At 49.6% G+C, this 18,082-nt stretch overlaps 8 protein-coding genes across 8 annotated transcripts; 3 read left to right on the forward strand and 5 right to left on the reverse strand.

The window, feature by feature from the left end:
* Positions 1 to 51: 51 nt before the first annotated feature.
* Positions 52 to 1,955, reverse strand: CTAM01_10480 (uncharacterized protein; the record flags this gene model as incomplete). Its single annotated transcript, XM_060526495.1, has 6 exons — positions 52 to 177; positions 293 to 430; positions 497 to 694; positions 770 to 1,183; positions 1,249 to 1,512; positions 1,782 to 1,955. 6 exons carry the CDS (start codon positions 1,953 to 1,955, stop codon positions 52 to 54), a joined length of 1,314 nt encoding a protein of 437 aa, XP_060378912.1.
* An 849-nt stretch (positions 1,956 to 2,804) lies between these two features.
* On the forward strand, positions 2,805 to 3,650 carry CTAM01_10481 (uncharacterized protein; the record flags this gene model as incomplete). The annotated part of the gene is made up of 1 exon (XM_060526496.1): positions 2,805 to 3,650. One exon carries the CDS (start codon positions 2,805 to 2,807, stop codon positions 3,648 to 3,650), a length of 846 nt encoding a protein of 281 aa, XP_060378913.1.
* Positions 3,651 to 3,946: 296 nt separating this feature from the next.
* On the reverse strand, positions 3,947 to 5,093 carry CTAM01_10482 (uncharacterized protein; the record flags this gene model as incomplete). Its single annotated transcript, XM_060526497.1, has 4 exons — positions 3,947 to 3,997; positions 4,052 to 4,552; positions 4,642 to 5,018; positions 5,066 to 5,093. 4 exons carry the CDS (start codon positions 5,091 to 5,093, stop codon positions 3,947 to 3,949), a joined length of 957 nt encoding a protein of 318 aa, XP_060378914.1.
* Positions 5,094 to 5,512: 419 nt separating this feature from the next.
* CTAM01_10483 (uncharacterized protein) lies at positions 5,513 to 6,526 on the forward strand (the record flags this gene model as incomplete). The annotated part of the gene is made up of 2 exons (XM_060526498.1): positions 5,513 to 5,786; positions 5,850 to 6,526. 2 exons carry the CDS (start codon positions 5,513 to 5,515, stop codon positions 6,524 to 6,526), a joined length of 951 nt encoding a protein of 316 aa, XP_060378915.1.
* Positions 6,527 to 6,816: 290 nt separating this feature from the next.
* CTAM01_10484 (uncharacterized protein) lies at positions 6,817 to 7,879 on the forward strand (the record flags this gene model as incomplete). Its single annotated transcript, XM_060526499.1, has 4 exons — positions 6,817 to 6,928; positions 6,980 to 7,052; positions 7,127 to 7,560; positions 7,635 to 7,879. The coding sequence occupies 4 exons, from the start codon at positions 6,817 to 6,819 to the stop codon at positions 7,877 to 7,879; spliced, it is 864 nt and encodes a 287-aa protein (XP_060378916.1).
* Positions 7,880 to 8,428: 549 nt separating this feature from the next.
* Positions 8,429 to 10,002, reverse strand: CTAM01_10485 (uncharacterized protein; the record flags this gene model as incomplete). Its single annotated transcript, XM_060526500.1, has 4 exons — positions 8,429 to 8,454; positions 8,535 to 8,668; positions 8,736 to 9,838; positions 9,895 to 10,002. The coding sequence occupies 4 exons, from the start codon at positions 10,000 to 10,002 to the stop codon at positions 8,429 to 8,431; spliced, it is 1,371 nt and encodes a 456-aa protein (XP_060378917.1).
* Positions 10,003 to 10,630: 628 nt separating this feature from the next.
* Positions 10,631 to 11,065, reverse strand: CTAM01_10486 (4-carboxymuconolactone decarboxylase; the record flags this gene model as incomplete). The annotated part of the gene is made up of 1 exon (XM_060526501.1): positions 10,631 to 11,065. One exon carries the CDS (start codon positions 11,063 to 11,065, stop codon positions 10,631 to 10,633), a length of 435 nt encoding a protein of 144 aa, XP_060378918.1.
* A 690-nt stretch (positions 11,066 to 11,755) lies between these two features.
* Positions 11,756 to 17,731, reverse strand: CTAM01_10487 (3-hydroxyisobutyrate dehydrogenase; the record flags this gene model as incomplete). Its single annotated transcript, XM_060526502.1, has 9 exons — positions 11,756 to 12,505; positions 12,572 to 12,766; positions 13,409 to 13,603; positions 13,673 to 14,090; positions 14,679 to 14,812; positions 14,874 to 15,061; positions 15,138 to 16,038; positions 16,121 to 17,477; positions 17,547 to 17,731. The coding sequence occupies 9 exons, from the start codon at positions 17,729 to 17,731 to the stop codon at positions 11,756 to 11,758; spliced, it is 4,323 nt and encodes a 1,440-aa protein (XP_060378919.1).
* Between the last annotated feature and the right edge of the window lie 351 nt (positions 17,732 to 18,082).

An 18,082-nucleotide genomic window follows, 5' to 3' on the forward strand; every position in this document is an offset into this window, starting at 1 on the left:
TATGTCCTCTTTGCCCATGAGAAGCCCCTCACAAAAACTACATGTGCCTTACTAGGGACTTCTCGGTGAAACTTTGCATAACATATCGACCTGTTTAACCAACCAGTAGTTCTCATGCCGGATTCTTTCCGGCTCCACGGGTGTGAAGTCAAAGGTCTTGACCAAGGTGGGCACAAGCTTGTTGATTTCCAGCAAGCTGATGTTTTTCCCAATGCAGGTACGAGAACCTACCCCGAACTAGAGACGATCGATCAGTAATGACCCGGGGAAATTCAGCGAAAATTCGACTCACCGGTATCCAGTTCGATTCCATGAGAGAAATGTGTTCTTTGTCCTGACTAAACCACCTGTCAGGGCGGTATTCATCGGCATCAGCACCGAAAACATCCTTATTCCGGTGCAAGACCCAAGTATTCACGCCTACAACGCACTACAGTCATTTCGGTCAGTTATATCTACCAACTTGGCCCATCAAGGCTGTGGTAATGGGACTTACACCCTCGTTGAAGTCTCTGCCAAGAAGATTCACGCCACCTTTAGGGACAACACGGGCTAGCGGAAGACCTGTTGCTGGATGTAGTCTGAGTGACTCCTTGATGCAAGCCTGGAGATAGCTCATAGCTTGGGCGTCTTTGAAAGGCATGAACTCAGGGTTGTCTAGCTCTGCGAATTTGGCGTCGATATCTTCCCGAAGCTGTGATGATTATTAGAAAGATCATTCAAGCTAGGCGGAGAGTATCTCTCCGCTCATAAAGAGTCGGTCAGGTACCCTCTGAAGCACCCTGGGGTGGGACGCAAGGTCATAGATAACAGCGCACAGTGATATCGAAGTTGTGTCAGAGCCAGCTCCAATGTTGGTCATACAGGTCGTAAAGACCGCGCTTTCTGGGAACTTTCCGGGATTTTCGTGGTGTAGACGGAAGAGCTTGGACATGAAGTCTTGCCTGTCTGGGCTCCCCTTTTCCATGTCAAACCGGACTCTGCCCTTTTTCAGCTGCTCGGCGGTGAAGTTGACCCCATTCATCAGCTGTCCTGGTGGGAGTTTGGACAGTATCCAGTCGAGGGTTCCATGTAGCTCGTGTTCTATTCCCACCATAGCGCAGTACTTGAGGTAAACGTGTTGACTAGCGAAGATTCCCAGTCGATCGCTTCCTGTATCAAGGCATCCAAATCTTTGTCCAAGCTATATGGAGTGGGTGAGTATGTGTGACAGGACTACGAATGAGACAAGTTTACGGAGAGACTTACTGTGATTTGACTGACAACATCGAATGCATAACACTGCATCCAAAACTGAAGGTCGATGGGATTTTGAGTCTGACTCAAGTCTCCAAGTTGCTTCACAAAGACTCTCAAACAGTCTTCGACATCGGGCTCCATTGCTCTAAGAGAGGTGACAGAGTAAAGGTTCGCCACGAGACGCCGATTTGCAGCATGACGTGCACCATCTCGATCCGTGAAGAGGTCTTGCCAGGGAAGACCGACTGGACTTGAGGCCTCGTACCATGCGGACTAAGAAGCGAATTATGTCAGTAAGGCAAAATCACTCCATGGTCTCGATGATACGTGCCTTGATAAAGCCCTTTCCAATACCATAAATCGTCTTGATTACGGCCGGGTCATTGATACTATACTGCTTAGGAGCAATCCGCACTATGGCTCCTGTCAGGCGAATCATCTTGTAAGCAAAAGGCTCTAATAGTCACACCCGGGAATAAAGATCACATACCGTATTTCTCATGGAGCTGAATATTGCGATGATGAAAGTTTCCGTCTCTCACATGTCGAAAATACCAGAGTCTTGAGAAGCGAGCCTCGAATGGACCAGGCAGCTTCCGAAGAGACGAGAATGTCTCTGTGATAAAATCTACTGAGGCCCAAATGAGGATGACGAGGAAGAGGAGGAGAACAGAGATCCATGGTGTGAGAGTGAAAGCCGAGTTACTTCGATCCATTGTGATTTGCGAATGCCTGATCCGCGTCTCGGACAGCTTGAAGTAGGAAAAGAAATGATGGTGAATGGTGTTGCGTAATAGCTGTCCAAAGTAGCTGCCAAGGCTACGTATAAGGTTAAAGCTCCTATTCTCCATGGGAAATTGTTCGAATGGGCAGTACCAAAGACACTAACACTTGAGTTTTCAGTGGCGGCTGGAGTTTAGTACCTAAGTCTTTGGCCGGCAAAGTCAACACATTTGAAAAGGTACAGATGACCTAGGCTCTATACTGAAACACTTACCTGGAAGAACTTCCGAAAGAAAGCCACATGAGATGTAACAATTCTTGCTGGATCGAGGTTCAGGTTGATCTTTTTTGCAAATAGCTGCAGGCAGGTAAATTTATGTCGTCTTCGCACCCCACAACCCATTTGCTAGTATAAATCCAGGCCGGTCACGCACTCGAGAGTGACTTCACTCATTGTGTGTATGCTCGACCTCTAAGTTCTGTGTCCGGAGTCCGTATCGCATCCGCTAGCTAAGCCATGCTGCCCAGCTTCGACCATGCTCCCCGAAACCTTACCCCGCAAGATCTCAACAACGCATCGCTAGGAGACCATTTGATCTGCCCGTTACCCCACATGGTACTACCTACTACCAGGCATACGGGGTATGCCATGTGGCTAAGCCATGGCAGTAAGATAACAAGGGCTGTCATTATCACTTGCTTTTGGGATACCTTATTGATGCCTCTCTGCTCATGGCAGGCACTCTCTTGGTCTTTGTCCCCTGTACGTGGAACAGCGTACTTTAGAGCCGTGCCACTACCTGACTCTTTCGAAACCCACTCTTAGTTCTCGCACATCAATCATGGACACTGGCAATCGGAAAATTATTCGTCACTCGAATGGACAAACAACTGCATACATTCTCGACTCTTTTGTTGATCCTTGGAAACCAGCTGAGACCATACTACTTCAACATGGTTTCGGTCGAACCTTAGACCACTTCTATCATTGGGTTCCAGCCCTAGCTAGAAAGTACAATGTCTTGCGTCGCGATCTTCGAGGCCATGGCGGCTCAAGCTACCCAGGCCCCGATGACGACGAGGTCTACCAATACACAACCACCACGATTGTGGATGAAATCAAAGACACCTTGGATCAGTTGAACATTGAGAAGATACACTTTGTTGGAGAGTCGACGAGTGGTATGCTCGCAGAAATATTTGCGGCAACATACCCAGAACGCGTAAGCTCTGTCATTGTGTGTTCATCACCAACCCATTTGCCGGCCTCGGCACAGGAGTTTCTTGCTTTTGGTCTGGAGTCTTGGCCCCAGGCATGCCGCCAACTGGGATCAAGAGGTTGGGCAGAACGACTTCTTGGTGCGAGCGGCACTGTGGCGAGCAGTGATCCCAACTATCTCGCATGGTGGAAGGACAAGGTTGCTGTCAGTGACGGAGAGGGGCTGGCAGGATATGCTGAGTTCTTGAGCCAGCTGGACGCTCAGCCATACTTGGGGGACATCAAAGCTCCTATGTTGATTTTATCGCCTACAAACAGTGCTCTTGTAAGCGTTGAGTCCATGAAGAAGCTGACTGCAGAGGTCGCCTCATCGAAACTAGCAATCATCGAGTCTCAAGGGCACGAAATATACGCTGAGGCTGCAGAGGATTGTATTTCAAAGATTAGGGACTTTCTAGAAGAACTTTAGATTTGAGATGCTAGTCATTCGCTTATCAAAGAGCTTGGTAAATACGCCTATTTCTCAACTATTAATAGATGCTCCACATATGATCTTGTGCTGGATGGTTATCATATCCTAGAACGATGATTACGATAGAAGTCATGGATATTTCTCTAGGCTCAAAAAGGTTTGAATCCTGAGCTCAGGTTGTCAAACGTACGTTTCCTCGGAGATAACATAGGCTCAATATTTAGGTACACTACATGTATTTAGCTAAGAGCCTGAAGTCCCCATTTTCTGATATTTTCTATCCACAATCCAAGTTAAGTCTTTGAGTCTGTGACGTAAAGGTAGACCGAGGAGCCGTCACGATCCTGGAGAGAACGTTAGTTGGCTCACTTCTAGTATATACGTCACATTTTACTTACGATACAGCGGGGGTCCTTGGAGGCTTTTTCAAATACTCCATAGGCCGCTTCTGCCATCGTCGGCTGGATATTCTCTTGTTTTGCAGCATCGATGCCCAGAGACAGATCCTTGAGAAACATCTGAGTCTTGAATCCCAGCCTCCAGTTATTACTACTAGGGGCATGTGGGATGACGCCAGGGACTGGACAGACATTATCTCCCATGAATGTTTGACCGGTAGAGTTGTGAATAATTTTCTGAAGCATCTTTGGATCCACTCCAGACTTTACTCCGATTGCCATAGCTTCAGATATCAGAAGTAGAATAGAGCAGGAGATGTAGTTGTTGCTGATCTTAGCAGCAAGTCCCGAACCAACGTCACCGCACCAGAAGAGCTTTTCAGGGTCGCCCATCATTGAAACTACCTGACGTAGTCTTTGAGATAAGTGATCTTCCTTATCATCAGGTTTGCGTCCGATCATGAATGAGAGAGTCGCCTTTTCCGCTGCTGGTACGCCTCCCTGGGGCAAGTTGGAGTCAGAAAGCGTCGTTGCCATTGATGGCTCAAATGTACTTTATGGAGTCACACATGTTGTGAAGGAATACTCACGGAAACAGGGGCATCAACATATGTCCCTTGAGAAGCCTTTCGTATCTGATCTGCCACGTGCCTTGCGGTGGTAGTATCAATAGTACTACACTCAATCAACAGTCTTTGTGGGTTTTTGGGAGCGGAAATGATGCCATCTCCAACGTCGAGATAGACCTTCGATACTTCTGGTGCTCCGGGCACCATGGAAATCACCACATCTACTGCGGCAGCAACTTCGCGTGGACTTGCTGCGACTTCTACCTGTCCAAAGCTTGAAAATTGCTGAACAAACTTCTCACAGGCTGATTTGTTGACGCCAAAAACATGAACGGTAGATTGGCGCTTCAAATTTCGACGAATCGATGCAGCCATGGGATAGCCGATGGCACCGAGGCCTATGGGAGTCAGTGGTCATTCCGCGATATCCAAGACTGAGCCTTACCTATGAAGCCAATGTTGAAGTCCATCATTCCGGTATCGCAGAGATTTAGTGTATCTAAAATCTGTAGAACCGATCGTATTGCTCAGAAAGACGAGAACGATCATGGGCATAAGGGTTCGGGCATACAATCCCAGATGTCAGCAATTGGATAAAAGTCCTCAGAGTGGTCCCCGCACCGCACCTCTGACAGGCAGTTCACAGTTGGTTGCCATAGGCCAAACCAGCCCAACCATCTTTTCCCCCACATCACCCCGCATCCGCCTAACGAGCAGTGATCAGTCAACTGTACCTACACAATGGCAGCGACATGAAATCGTTCTTGCGGGAAGAGCCCGTATTGATAGCGGCTATAGATGCTCAGAAGCATCGGAGGTCCAAGCCGTCTTCTTCCCCGTTTGGCACGCACATCCAGCAACTACATACACTCTGATCACCAACTGAACCACCATGGTCAAGACTGACGAGAAGCTGAGGGTTGGAGTTATTGGACCGGCCGGGTTCGGTGGCTCCTACTTGGTTGTCGAACTCATCAACCGCGGGCATCGTGTTGTCGGACTATCTCGCAACCCACAGAAACTGGGTACTCATGAGCTCTACGAGCCGCGGCCTATCAATCTTGAAACCTCCACTGAAGGAGAATTGGCTGCGGCCATCAGTGATCTTGCAGTTGTGGTGTGCGAATACGGGCCTCATACAGCAGGTCACGAAGCCTTGCAGTACAGTGAGTTCAATGCTGCTCAAATTGGCCCGCAGCAATGGTTTGTCTGACCAGGTAATATGGCAGTGCCGTTCATCGAGATGATCAGAAAAATCATCCTTGCCGTCAAACGCGCCAAAACAGGATACTTCGTGATGGTAGGTGGAACTGGCAGCTTGCATGTGCCTCATGAAGACGGCGTTTGCGTGGCGGACAGCAAGGACTTTTTCTTGGCCTACCGCCGTGGTATTGCGGATAGTCACGCCCATGTCACATACATGGAAGAGAGGCTTGGACCGATAGGAAAGGCCTTGAGAGTATACCGCGACGCTCGTCTTCTCCTCAAAGAGGACAGAGGAAGTACCGATGAGAAAGAGGCAGCGCGTGAAACGATAAATGCCTACGAAGCTCAACTGAAAGCGCAACAAGACGCATCGAGCAGCTTCATCAAAGCTGCGCGAGCTAGTCTCATGTTTTTCGAAGGCAATACATCCTTCGACTGGACGTATATATCCCCGAGCGCACTATATCGTCCCGGCAGGCGTACAGGAAGATACGAGATCACTATAAGCAATTTGCCGCTGAAGGATGGCCCTGATGGGGACAGTCCTCTGGATGGGAAGTTGCTGGGGATTTCGGCAGCGGATCTTGCCATGGCCATTTCCGACGAAATCGAGTCACGAAAGCACAAGCAGCAGCATTGGACAGCTACCGGGGACTTGACAGATGACACCCCCGCTCCATCGTATTTGACATTGAATTGAATAGGGTCACTTTTTCCTTGCATGAAACATACTGTACCAATACACCCAGTGATATGTGAATGCGGAGATCTAATGTGCCTACTTTATCCATGTTGCTCTTTTGCTGTGTTTGGGGCTCGACCGCTATACCCCGAGTTGGAGACAGCCCGCACCGATGTGGAGTACGCTGAAGTTCAGGCAGTTGGTGTACCGTGGCTTCGTGATAACAGAGGCAGCCCCGGCCGCTGTGGTTCCCCCAAGGACCTGATCAATCTAGACTTCTACAACAAACGCGACAACGCAACGCAAAAATGTCTGCCTACACTGTTAGCGATTCAGAATTCCAGCAGTTGGAGGGCAAAATCATCTTGGTCACTGGAGGTGCAGCCGGCATTGGAAGAGCCATTGTCGACCTTGCCCATCGTAAGCAACACAGTATGAGCTTTTAGCGCTGTGCTGACCGTTCCGTGATAGGGCATGGGGCAAAAGTAGCATTCTGTGATGTTGACGAGACTCGAGGAAAGCAAGTTCAGAAAGAGCTCGGCAAGTAAGTCGCATTATTGTCTATGGCCTTCTTATGAAGCTCCCCATGCAAGGCACGATGTTTGGCTCATGCTCAAGCGTCGACAGCGTCTTCTTCAAAAAATGTGACATCTCGGACTGGAACGACCTTGTCAGCTTCTTTCAAGATGTTCATTCAGAGCTTGGTCCCATTGATACCGTCATTTCGAATGCAGCAATCAACAAAATCGAGACACTTGACGAGCCGGGCTCTGGGGCAGACTGGTATCTTCAAAAGCCAGACGTTTCGGTTCTCAATGTCAACATGGCTGGCACTTGGTATGTGACCAAATGTGCCATTGGTTTCTTTCGCAAAAACCCGGAAACGAGATCTCAACTGGTTCTATTCGGGTCCGCTGCTAGCTTCTTCGATACACCACCCTGCTACACCTACTGTGCCAGCAAGGCGACTGTTTTGGGTCTTATGCGCGCTATGCGGACTCAATTACCGAAGATGAACATTACTGTCAATATGATCGCACCTTGGATGACAGGTGAGTACGCCCTTACCCCTTGAGGATTGCTCGAGCAGTTCCCGAACGCATTGACACGAAGCTGAACCTTGTAGATACGGAGATGGTCACCGATCATATCAGAAGTATTTGGAAGGAGTTACCTGCAAATACGCCAAAGGACGTTGCCACAGCAAGCCTGCTACCTGCTATGCGACCTGAAGTAAATGGAAAGTCTTTCTTCATTCACGGCGGGAATATCAGTGACCTGGAGGACAAGCTTGACGAGATTCAACCTCTATGGTTAGGAACCGACCTCGATAAGCAGATGAGAGAAGGGCAGCGTAGACTAATTCCCTAGTTAGATTACGAAGTGAGGGCAAGGACATGGCTGTTAGTTGTTGTTAGTATTCCTTCAATCTTATGTTTGCGGAACGGAATCTCTGTCTACTCTTGGTACGAATAGAAAACTGCTAAATATGTTTCCCTCAATGTTGCGATCTCTCAAGAGTTACATTCGTATTCCCACTCAATGGACTGAAACAGGGATACGATGTAAAATGCAACCACTCCAAAAAACGAGACGCTATTTGCTAGTAGGGAGACATTCATATTCGTAACGGGCTTGACATCTAAGCAGTTCGCCAGACTCTTGTACAAATAAGCTCATGAGTTGATCAATGACCTTCTTCGAAGTTCTTTTCCCTCAACGCGCTATACTCCCTCCGAATAATTTCTTCATGTGCGACAGAGCGGCATGAAATGGAGCATTCGAAAGGCTCAGGAACACTCAGAAAGCCTGGCATCATTCTAGTTATGGGGATATTCTTTCCCCCGTTGGGATGTTCTTTCCGCTCAATATTGAATGCCCACAATATGCGAGAAATAGCAATAAAGAGTGACTTCTCAGCTAGATGGACCCCAGGACATGCACGTCTGTCTACATGTTAGTCATGTGCATGTACCGTCATTTCAAGACAATCAGGTTCGGGATGAAACTACGTACCGGCCAGCACCATAGGAAAAGTGATCGCGCTCATAGGGATCCTGCGAGTTCATGTACTCCGCTGCAGAGAGTGGACTGTTGAGGAACCGAGATGGATCGTATTCATCGGCGTTATCGTAGCGACTTGGATCACGCTGGATAGCCCTGAAAATTTGGCACTACGTGTTAGCCGAATTTCTCGGGAACATGTGGATTGCATGTAGTTACTCACCACCAATTCAGGACGACTACAGAGTCCTTCGGGATGAAGTGTCCTTCGTACCAATCGTCCTCGGTGGAAGCGTGATACATCCCAAATTTGTTGACCGGGCGCCATCGCAAGGTTTCTTTGATCATCGCCCGAACGTAAGGGAGATCTTTCTCATCTTCCCATGTGGGCATCCGGTCGCTTCCGACGACACGATCGATCTCTTCTTGACCCTTCCGCATTGCTTCGGGGAAAAGAGTCATGGCCAGGGTCCAGTTGTTGATAGTCGTAGCTGTTGTCTCGGAACCCGCCTCTACCAGACCACCGCAGGTATACGCCGCGAGCAAGTCGTCGATGCCGTTCTTTTTGGGGTCAGCGAGGTAAAAGTCCTTGCAGAAGCAGTCCTTGGCAGTGCCGTCGTCCGTTGTCTTCTTCAAAGCCTCCCAAAGCTCAAGCCAAATCTTGCTGTCGTGAGCGAAGGCTTTCTTGCCCCAGGTGCGCCAGTTTCCCAAGAGGAACTCGGGAAGATTAGCGAGGCCGGGTAAACTCTCGACGGCGAAGGCGCCAGGAGCCATCATGATGGAAAGATTTTCCAGAACGCTGAAGATCTTGGAGATGATCGGGTCTTGGAAGGAAGGAATGCGGTACCCATAGGTAGCTAGCATGATGACAGAGGTAGAATAGCGCCGATTGATGGTGTAAAACTCATCGGGCTGATCTAATAGATCATGAAGGACCACTTTTGACTCTAGGTCTTGCGATGGCATGTATCTCTTTGAAGCATTCAAGTTGAGAAGTGCGTGGCTGTGTTTTCTCAGGTTCCTCCAGTCTTGCCCGTATGCCATGAACAGTTGTCGGGACTTTCCACTTGCAACATCCTGCGCTAGCGGGAGATGCGGCCGTGAGGAGTATATTGCCGACTTCTTGTCCATAAGATCTTTGACAGCTCTTGGTGATGAAAGCCAGATATAGTCGGTCGCCCCCACTTTCGTGTAGAAGATATCGCCGTAGGTGCGATGCCATTCGCGGACTTTTTGGCGCACAAGTTCTGAGTCTGCGAGGTCGTAGAGATTTCCAATGATTGGGAGACCTCGAGGTCCGGGTGGTAATTTCTTCCTTCGTGGATCCTGTCAAAAGACTCTTGATCAGCATGTTTAAGTTCGATGGAGAAACATGTACTCACTGTCAACTGATTTGGAACATAGCGAAGATAACAACCAAGCAGAATCAGAAAGATTGTCAGACCAATACCCCCGATATGAATTGAGCCTTCTTTTGGAAGAATAGGCATATTTGGTAAATGAATGTTTACGAATTTCATCTTGTGGAAAGGAATCTGAGCTGTGAAACTTGGCTTGATAGATACTTATTGGATGTGGATCATCGACGAGTGATGAACAATTCATCTATGGAATCTTTGAATAGCACTAGCCAGTCTCAAAAGAACTTAGCTAGGCTTTGAATCACACAAGACCGCCTTTCCGTATGGGCCTACATAATGTGGGGGGTAGGAGTAGTGTCTGGGGAGCTGCAACAAGTCCCTGGTAGATGCGGGGAGCTTCGAAACTCTGCTGCTTCGTGTTCGAATCCATGTCACTGGGAAACACAAACCTCATCCTAAGCTAGTGAAATTTCGAGGAAGGAAACCAACGAATAGTCGGAGTGATGTTGAGACGAACTTGAGTTGATCTCACGCAGCCATTACCTACCATCACCATTCCGTCGGTCCTGCCTAACGTACGTCGGCAGTCACCAGTTCATCACGATCATAGGCCAATCTCACAGAATAATACATGAGCAAACCCAAAGAAATGATCAATCTTTGCCACGCCTATTGAAATTTATTGCATGTATCAAAAACTGTCTTACTATCCGACTCCGTGGATGCATAACACACCGCAACCAACTTGACCACATCCTTACTGCTTCTGTTCCTCGTTCCAGGCAATGATGACTTTTTCTGCAACTTTGAACCCCTCAATACCAGCTGGCATTCCACAGTAAATAGCCGCTTGCAGCAGTGTCTCCCGAATCTCTACTTCACTCGCTCCGTTGTTCAGTGCTCCACGGACATGAGCTGCAAGCTCGGGGGCTCTGTTCAGAGCGCATAACATGGCAATGTTTAAGAGAGATCGCTGCTTTCTCTCCAAGCCTGGCCGAGCCCAGACCGAACCCCAGCAAGCTTCTGTGACGAGCTCTTGCATCGGCCTGGCAAAGTCGGACGAACCACCAGCCAGAGCTGCGTCGACGTAAGAAGTCCCTGCGACCTCATATCGGAGCTTCAGTCCTTTGTCGTAAAGTGTCTTGTGGGCTTCCGCCTCTTTCGCAGTGTTTGCTGCAAGCTTGTCGGCCATGTTGGTGTTTTCAGTGCTAACGGGCCGACGTGTGGGTTGTTTGAGAGTTGATACGCTGTGAGAATGGTCCGGAATCTGGAAACGTGCTGGTGAGATTTGGGACCAGCTTGCTAGCACGTATCGTACGGCTGCTGCTACCTTAGTTGGGTTTACATGCAGGTCTCATTTCAACTACCAAATTGCCACAGGGAGGCTGCTTACATGACGGTTGTGATTTTCCGGATCCCTTCCATATTCTTACCCCATATCAGAGCGAACACTCTCTCCACATAACCCCACATCACCACGGAACGGAGACCCGAATGCACCCCGCATTATGGTGGCGGGGTCCTGCTTCCGTGCCGTCACTTCGTAAACCGGAGTGGGGAATCGGCATTGTAGGTCTGAACTAGCCATGTCCTTGCTTGACTCGGGCTTTGGCTGTAGCAAAGTAGCTCGCAGGGAGGAAGGTGCAACGGTTCCACTGGGAGTCTGCTGGGCATGTTCAATTAGAGAGACGGTTGAGGCAGTTGAGCCCCCATGAAATTGGAACATCTACTGAGTTGGACCAATGAGGACAGGGCCTTCTTTGACAGAGCAAGTCTGGTTGTAGAGAGTTGTTTGCATCAATCGGAAGCCAGGAAATAGATCATAAAATTCGGAACGAGTCAACATGAATATTCTAGAAGGCTGCTCTGAGTTTACCCAGATTCAATCAATTTGCCAGTCCTCGTTGCCTCCAATGTATCTGTACAGCACGCGAGAGTCAAGATCGCGACATTTGGAATCTTGACTCGCCTCCTTGTAGGCTCTGAGGCCAACAGCACCAAGAATCAACTTTGCGTCAACCTTATCCGCCATAGACACAGCTAAGCCAAAGTCTTTTGCCATCAACTGAATCTTGAAGCCGCCTTGATACCCGTGACTTGCTGGGGCATTTGGACAGATGCCAGGCACAGGATTCCACTTGTCGCAGATCGTGCTTTGTGCAGTACTGTTGGAGAACACCCGCGCGAGGAGTCGAGGATCGATGCCCGCTCTCATCCCGATGTTCATGGCTTCGGATGTTGCAAGTGAAATGAGCGCCGAGCAGTAGTTGTTGCAAAGCTTTGCCGTAAGACCCAAGCCTGGGCCGCCACATGCAATGATATTCTTGCCCATGAGACCCAGTAAGTCGCGAATTTCTGGCCAGTTCGGATTTCTTTCGGAGCAACCAGTCATCAGAGTCAATGTAGCGGCTTCCGCACCGAGGGTGCCGCCAGATACAGGTGCATCGCAGAAGAATGTGGATGGAAAGTGGGATTTGATAGTGTTTGATACCAGCTGGGACGTCTCCGTGTCGATAGTTGAGCAATCGATGAGCAAGCGGGACTTCAGCTCAGGACCCAATATCCCGGTGTCTGGGTCCAAGTAGACGGTTTTCACATGGCTGCCCTCTGGAAGCATTGTGAAAACTATGTCCTATATTCCAATGTTAGTCACACGAGGTGGAGGTAGTGAAATATGATTGACCCGGTGTCAACTTACAGCCTTTTGTGAAACTTCTCTCGGAGACTTGCACCCTGTGATATCCGCGTTCTTTGCCTGATCGATGAGTCTCTTCATGGAGGTCTCTGAGATATCGTAGACGTATGTTTGAGAACCCTTCGCCACCTTGGCGACGAGATTGGAGGCCATGGGCAAACCCATAGCCCCAAGGCCAATAAATCCTAGGCTTAGTGGCTGATCCATGACAAAAAAGAAGAGCGTGCAATGAGGGGAAGGAGAAGTTCTTGGGTGCGCATGAGTGTAGGTATTGCTCTTCTTGTTGATATCTCTAGAAGATATATGGATCCAGTCCAAGGTGTGAAGGCTTGCTCAAGTAATCAAGCGAGTCTGAGGTAGGTAGGTCGTTGGGGCGGGGTAAGGAAATAGGTAGCTACTATGGTCAGACCGTCAGCGGGCAGATTCGCAGAGCACATCTCACAGAACGAGAGGGCACGTGAAACAAGCGTAAATTTGGAGAGTCGGAGACACAGTTGATTCTTCAGAAATCTGACTGACGCGGTGAATCCTTTAATAATTGCTATGCGGTTTGTGTCTTGGAGCTCAGTTTATCTTGCCAGGGAAAAAGGCTCCTTGGTGATCTTGTGCCCAGACTGCGTCATGAGCAAAAACTACCTGCAATACGAGATTGCTTTGCTTTGAGGCTTCTCGCAACGTCGAAATGCTGTTGAGTGTGTCCGTAGCCTCTCTTTTGTTCATGTGGATACAACAAGCTCGACCCTCACCGTCTTCCCACTTAGCTATCTGCATCTCGCCTGTCAACAACCGAGCGTCGTGACAAGCATCGCCGATAAGCATCACCCAGGATTGAGGTCCTACTCTTGCAAGAAGTCCAAGATGTCCAGGCAAGTGGCCTGGCAAATCGACAGCAAACAAGGAACCATCGTCGCTTCCCCCAATATCCAGTATTCTCAATCCCTCCAAATTCTTCCAACCATTTGTGAATCCTGCTGCGTCTACGTGTTCCCTGGGGCCCGTGATCTCTTCAACCCTGAGGCCGTCGAAAAGATCAGACTGGAAATTGGAATGAGACATATGCCCATTCATCCACTGGCTAAGCAATTCAAGCGATCCTTGACCAACTCGAAAGCGAGCATTGGGAAAGTCGGAAGGAGTTCCAATATGGTCCCAGTGGACGTGGCTGAGTATAACTTCGTCTATAGCTGCCACATCAAGACCTCCATCGATCAGGCTCTGTCGGACGTCCGGTAATAAGGTCATCGGCTGACGATTCTTTGTGTGGTTTTGTATCGGCGTAGAATAGCGACCAATATCCCGTCTCAAGCCCAGATCGTAAAGAATGCGTCGATGACCCCCTTCGAATAAATTCTGCGAGATGAGGAAAGAGAGTGATGGCACAAGCGAGGTCTCGTCCTCAGACACCCCCGCGACGAAGAACCGCTTGGGGAGGGTGAACTCGCCGCCTCTGAGAGCGGAGACTTGGACCTCCCCCCGTGCTTTCGACTCCAGATCTTTAAGGGCAACTGCCATTCCATCGGATCTGGACATGTTGATTTGAATTTCTTGCGTATTTTCGAGATGAGGCCGGTGGGTGAAGAGTATAGGTAAGACGTGTGGGTGCCAACAATTCAGGCGGCGATAGACCGGTACTTGCGGGGTAGCTGTATGGCCCAATCCTGCGTCTCCGTGCCAAACTTCAGGATTTAGCTGGGATTCAGGACCTCCGCGACTGATCTGTATCGAAGCTTCTGAGAACGCATCTAGATACAAATGTATTCCCTTCGATCCGCGCTTTCACAATCCGACTAGCCTGTCATATCCTGCCCATCCTTGACCCATCGAATCTCCACACGAGGATGGTCAACTCCGACGCCACACTTCCTGATGCCACCGTGCTTGAAGTTCATTTCGCAGAATGCGATTGACCTACGACTGAATTTGTTTTCCCCTTCAAACCCCTTGGAGTCATGACAATGTACATCGCAGCATGTGGGGAATCTCTGCATCTAGATCCCTTGGTGGAGGGAGTGAGATGAATTTAATGTATGGTTCCCAAGTCATCAATACAGCGCTTGAGGTAGTTGACCACTAGCAATACACGTTTTGCAACAAAGAGATTTGATGTAACCTTCCAGCCGTCTTTTCCGCGTTGTACGTCACGCCGGTAGGTTTACGGCAGCTGGCATCATACGCGTCTTGATACGCATCGGCCAGTTGGTTCAGTATTCCTCCCATCCGTGGCGTAATGCCCCACACCCAGACCTAGGAAGTTATCAGTATATCAGTTTGCAACGATACATGAAAAAAAAATATTATCACCTACATCTGACAGAAACCAGCCCCACGTCCTGGCAATTCCGGCAGCAAGAGTCGTGCCCTCCCCGATATCGCACTCGGCCTCATCTAGAGTCTCTCTGATCAAGGCTAATAGCTCCAGCTCGCTCTCAATTGGCTGCATCCCGGCTATCTTGTCCTGTTCTATGGACTGAGCCCATTTTGATACTAGAAGAGCTGTTTGCAGCAAGGAGATCAGCATCATGAACGGATCCTCCCAATCAGCTGTAAGGGTTGTCTCGAATTCACTTACCACCCGTCCACCCTGCCACAGCATGCTCAACACTCCATCGAAAAGCGGCAGTCTTCCGGACCAGAAGATGCCCCATCTTGACTGGAACAACCATGCCTTCGAAGGCCTTCGAAACCATCTTGAGAATGTGGGAGCTTCGTTCCATCCTGCCCATAATGAATGATGACACGCATGACCCTACGTCCCTATCCTCAAGGCTCAACAAGCTGATTCGACAGGGAGTGGTGGATATTTTCGACAGCTTTGTGTAGGCTATGCGCAAGACTGCCTGGCAGTTGAATACAAGCGAGATTTCTTTGTCCTTCTCGTCTTCTTCTGGACGTGGTTGTCGTAACTCGCTCCTGACGCCTTGGAGAAAAGCATCGCACCGAGCCAACGACTGCATAGCACCGTTGAGGAGCGAAGCTCTCAGAGGGTCTTGTTCATCACCAATATCATTCCTTGCAATCGGACATGTTGAAGCGAGGGCCTGGCAGACTTGTAATCTCTGCCACATGTGAACGACGACCGCATGGGTCAAGACGAGGGCAGTAAAGGTCGACACGCGGTACGGTACCGTGTCGGCATGATACCTTCCTTCAAGTAGAATGTCAACAAGTACATCTTTGATTGTGTGTCGTCGAATGTATGGCGAGCTTTTCGAGGCAGCTGTCCGAAGCTCTCGCCACTCTGCAGGTGACCTCGCGTTCCACATCTTTTCATCTTGATACGCTTCGATATCCAGATCTTGGGTCGCATGAAATCCAGGATTGACGTCGTAGATCACCATAGTGAGGGTACTCTCTATGAAGATGCCCCCCAGCGCGCGCTTCCACGACTCTAGCTCTATCCACGTGTGCCACGTCATCTCGGATGGTTCTGTTTCAGTGTTTTCTACCGCAGTTCGAGCTTTGTTATAAACCTTTGAGATTTTGAAAGACGCTAGTAAGTATCATTGTCTCGAAGTAGTCTTCTATCGCTCATGAAGGTGCAGATTGACTCACCAAGGTGTAGAAGCCATTGTCCTTCATCGTTGCGTCAACGAGATCCTTCTCCCCGCTCATGACTGCGTAAAAGCTAAGAAGAATTTTCGCTTGCACAAACCAAAGGAAGTAGTCCTTTACCATGGATTTGGAATCGTCCTTGGTTGGTTGAGGCACCTGTTCCACACTGCGGATTGACAAGTCATAAAGATGACGCGCCCGACGTCGGTCTAGGCGATAGAGAGCGCCGATGGAACAGATGGAAAGTACCAAGGGGCCCGGAGTGTGTGCCAAATCAAAAGTTTGCATATGAATGATCGGAAAGTGGCTATGAAAACTCGTCATGTAAGCAGATAGGAAGCCCTGCAACGTTTTGGCGGTGGGCAGTTGGAAGTCTCCAGCTGCTATTCTCAGCCGCGAAGACATGTCTTTGCGAAGATACGCACACGTCTCTTCGTCAAAGGTCACGGTCGGATATTGTTGACGCCCGTCTTCGAGTAGAGAAGGGAGATCGCTGCTAGCCGAGGGTATTTGGCAGCTAGCCCATCCAGGGGGGGCTCCGCTTGAAGGGTCTTCAGTATTGGGATGGCGTGGAATTCGTCTTCGATCATCTCTCTGCTCCGCGGTGTCACCTGGTATGGGCGAGAGGTCAAATGCGCCCATGCCGAGATGGGCCAGTGTTCTCGGTGAAAATAGCTCGTCGTTTTCCGTGGATGGATCAGCAGCACCGCTCTTCTCCGGTGGATTTTGTGGTTGACGAGGGGGTTGTTCTCGTAAAGCGCCAGTCTCAAGCCCGTTTTCTGCTGGATATTCACTTGGCATCTCCATGGCAATACTTTCAAAGGGAAGATCCATGTTCATGAATAACGCTGGGTCTAGCGGTGGCAACTCTTCAACTGGATCGACGTCGTGGAAGTACTGAAGCTGCAGCAAGTTTCCTTCCTGTTGAGCATCATGCTGGAATATGTCTGCGGGACGACTTTCGGTGGCTCGGTTAAGAGTACTTGGATCCCTGCGCGTCTCGAAGGATTGGTCAGTTAATGGCTGAAACGACATCAACATTCGTTCAAGTTCGATGTCGGGATCGGCTGCTTGCCGAGAGTATGACTTCCGTCGTGAGTTGGCTCGGCGCCGTTGACTGGAACATGGTGATGTTGTGGAAGAAGCGACGCCATCGACTGGCGACTGCGAGTCTGGAGATTCCTGGCCGGATCTTTCGTCTTCCTCTTGGTCTATGTTCATGTAGTCATCGCCTTTCGACGGGGAGAACACTGTTACTTGCGCCAGTGGCGCGCATGCTACTGTCACCACATCTCCAATCTTTTCTTTTGCTTGCTCCTTCGCATGCAGAGTGCGCTCGTGTCTCGTAACAAGGTCCCTAGAAGCTCTCAATTAGCAGAAAGTCTTGTGGCTTTTCCGAGATCGGAAAGCTTCTGCCAATACGTACTTCCTCGCGTATGACTTGTGACAGTATCGACACACGTAAGGCTTCTCGTGCGTATGGGTTCTCTCGTGACGAATGCAGTGCTCGCTGCGCTTGAAGGCTTTCGAGCAGTGCGCGCACTTGTACTGGCGTCGTGGTCGACCTCTTCGCGCGGCGCTGGAGGGACTTCCTTCGGGCCCTGAAGACATGGACGTTTTGATTCTATGCTCCCTTTCTCTGAACGCGGTGATCTCGTCTCGATTGTTTACTTCCGTCGATTCGAATAGCTTCAAGCAGTGGATTGGTAGCCTCAATTGCCATGATGTGGTGTTGGCAAGGAACAGTGCGGGCAGATCGGATTCTGAGATGCCGACAGAGGCCGGGCTTGACTTGCGGGGGGACCAGGACATCCCCTACATTCTTCTCCGCACCTGATGCGTATTGACCCGTTAGTGTCCTGGGAAGTCTGAAATCCACGGCGTGCGACTCGCTGATGGCTGATGAATCAGGGCTGTGTCAGCTTCTTCCGCAGCGATGGGCCCCATCCTAGCGTCACATCT

Source organism: Colletotrichum tamarilloi (assembly GCF_030869305.1).
Source record: "Colletotrichum tamarilloi strain Tom-12 chromosome Unknown Scaffold_48.1, whole genome shotgun sequence".
Taxonomy (NCBI): Eukaryota; Fungi; Ascomycota; class Sordariomycetes; order Glomerellales; family Glomerellaceae; genus Colletotrichum; species Colletotrichum tamarilloi.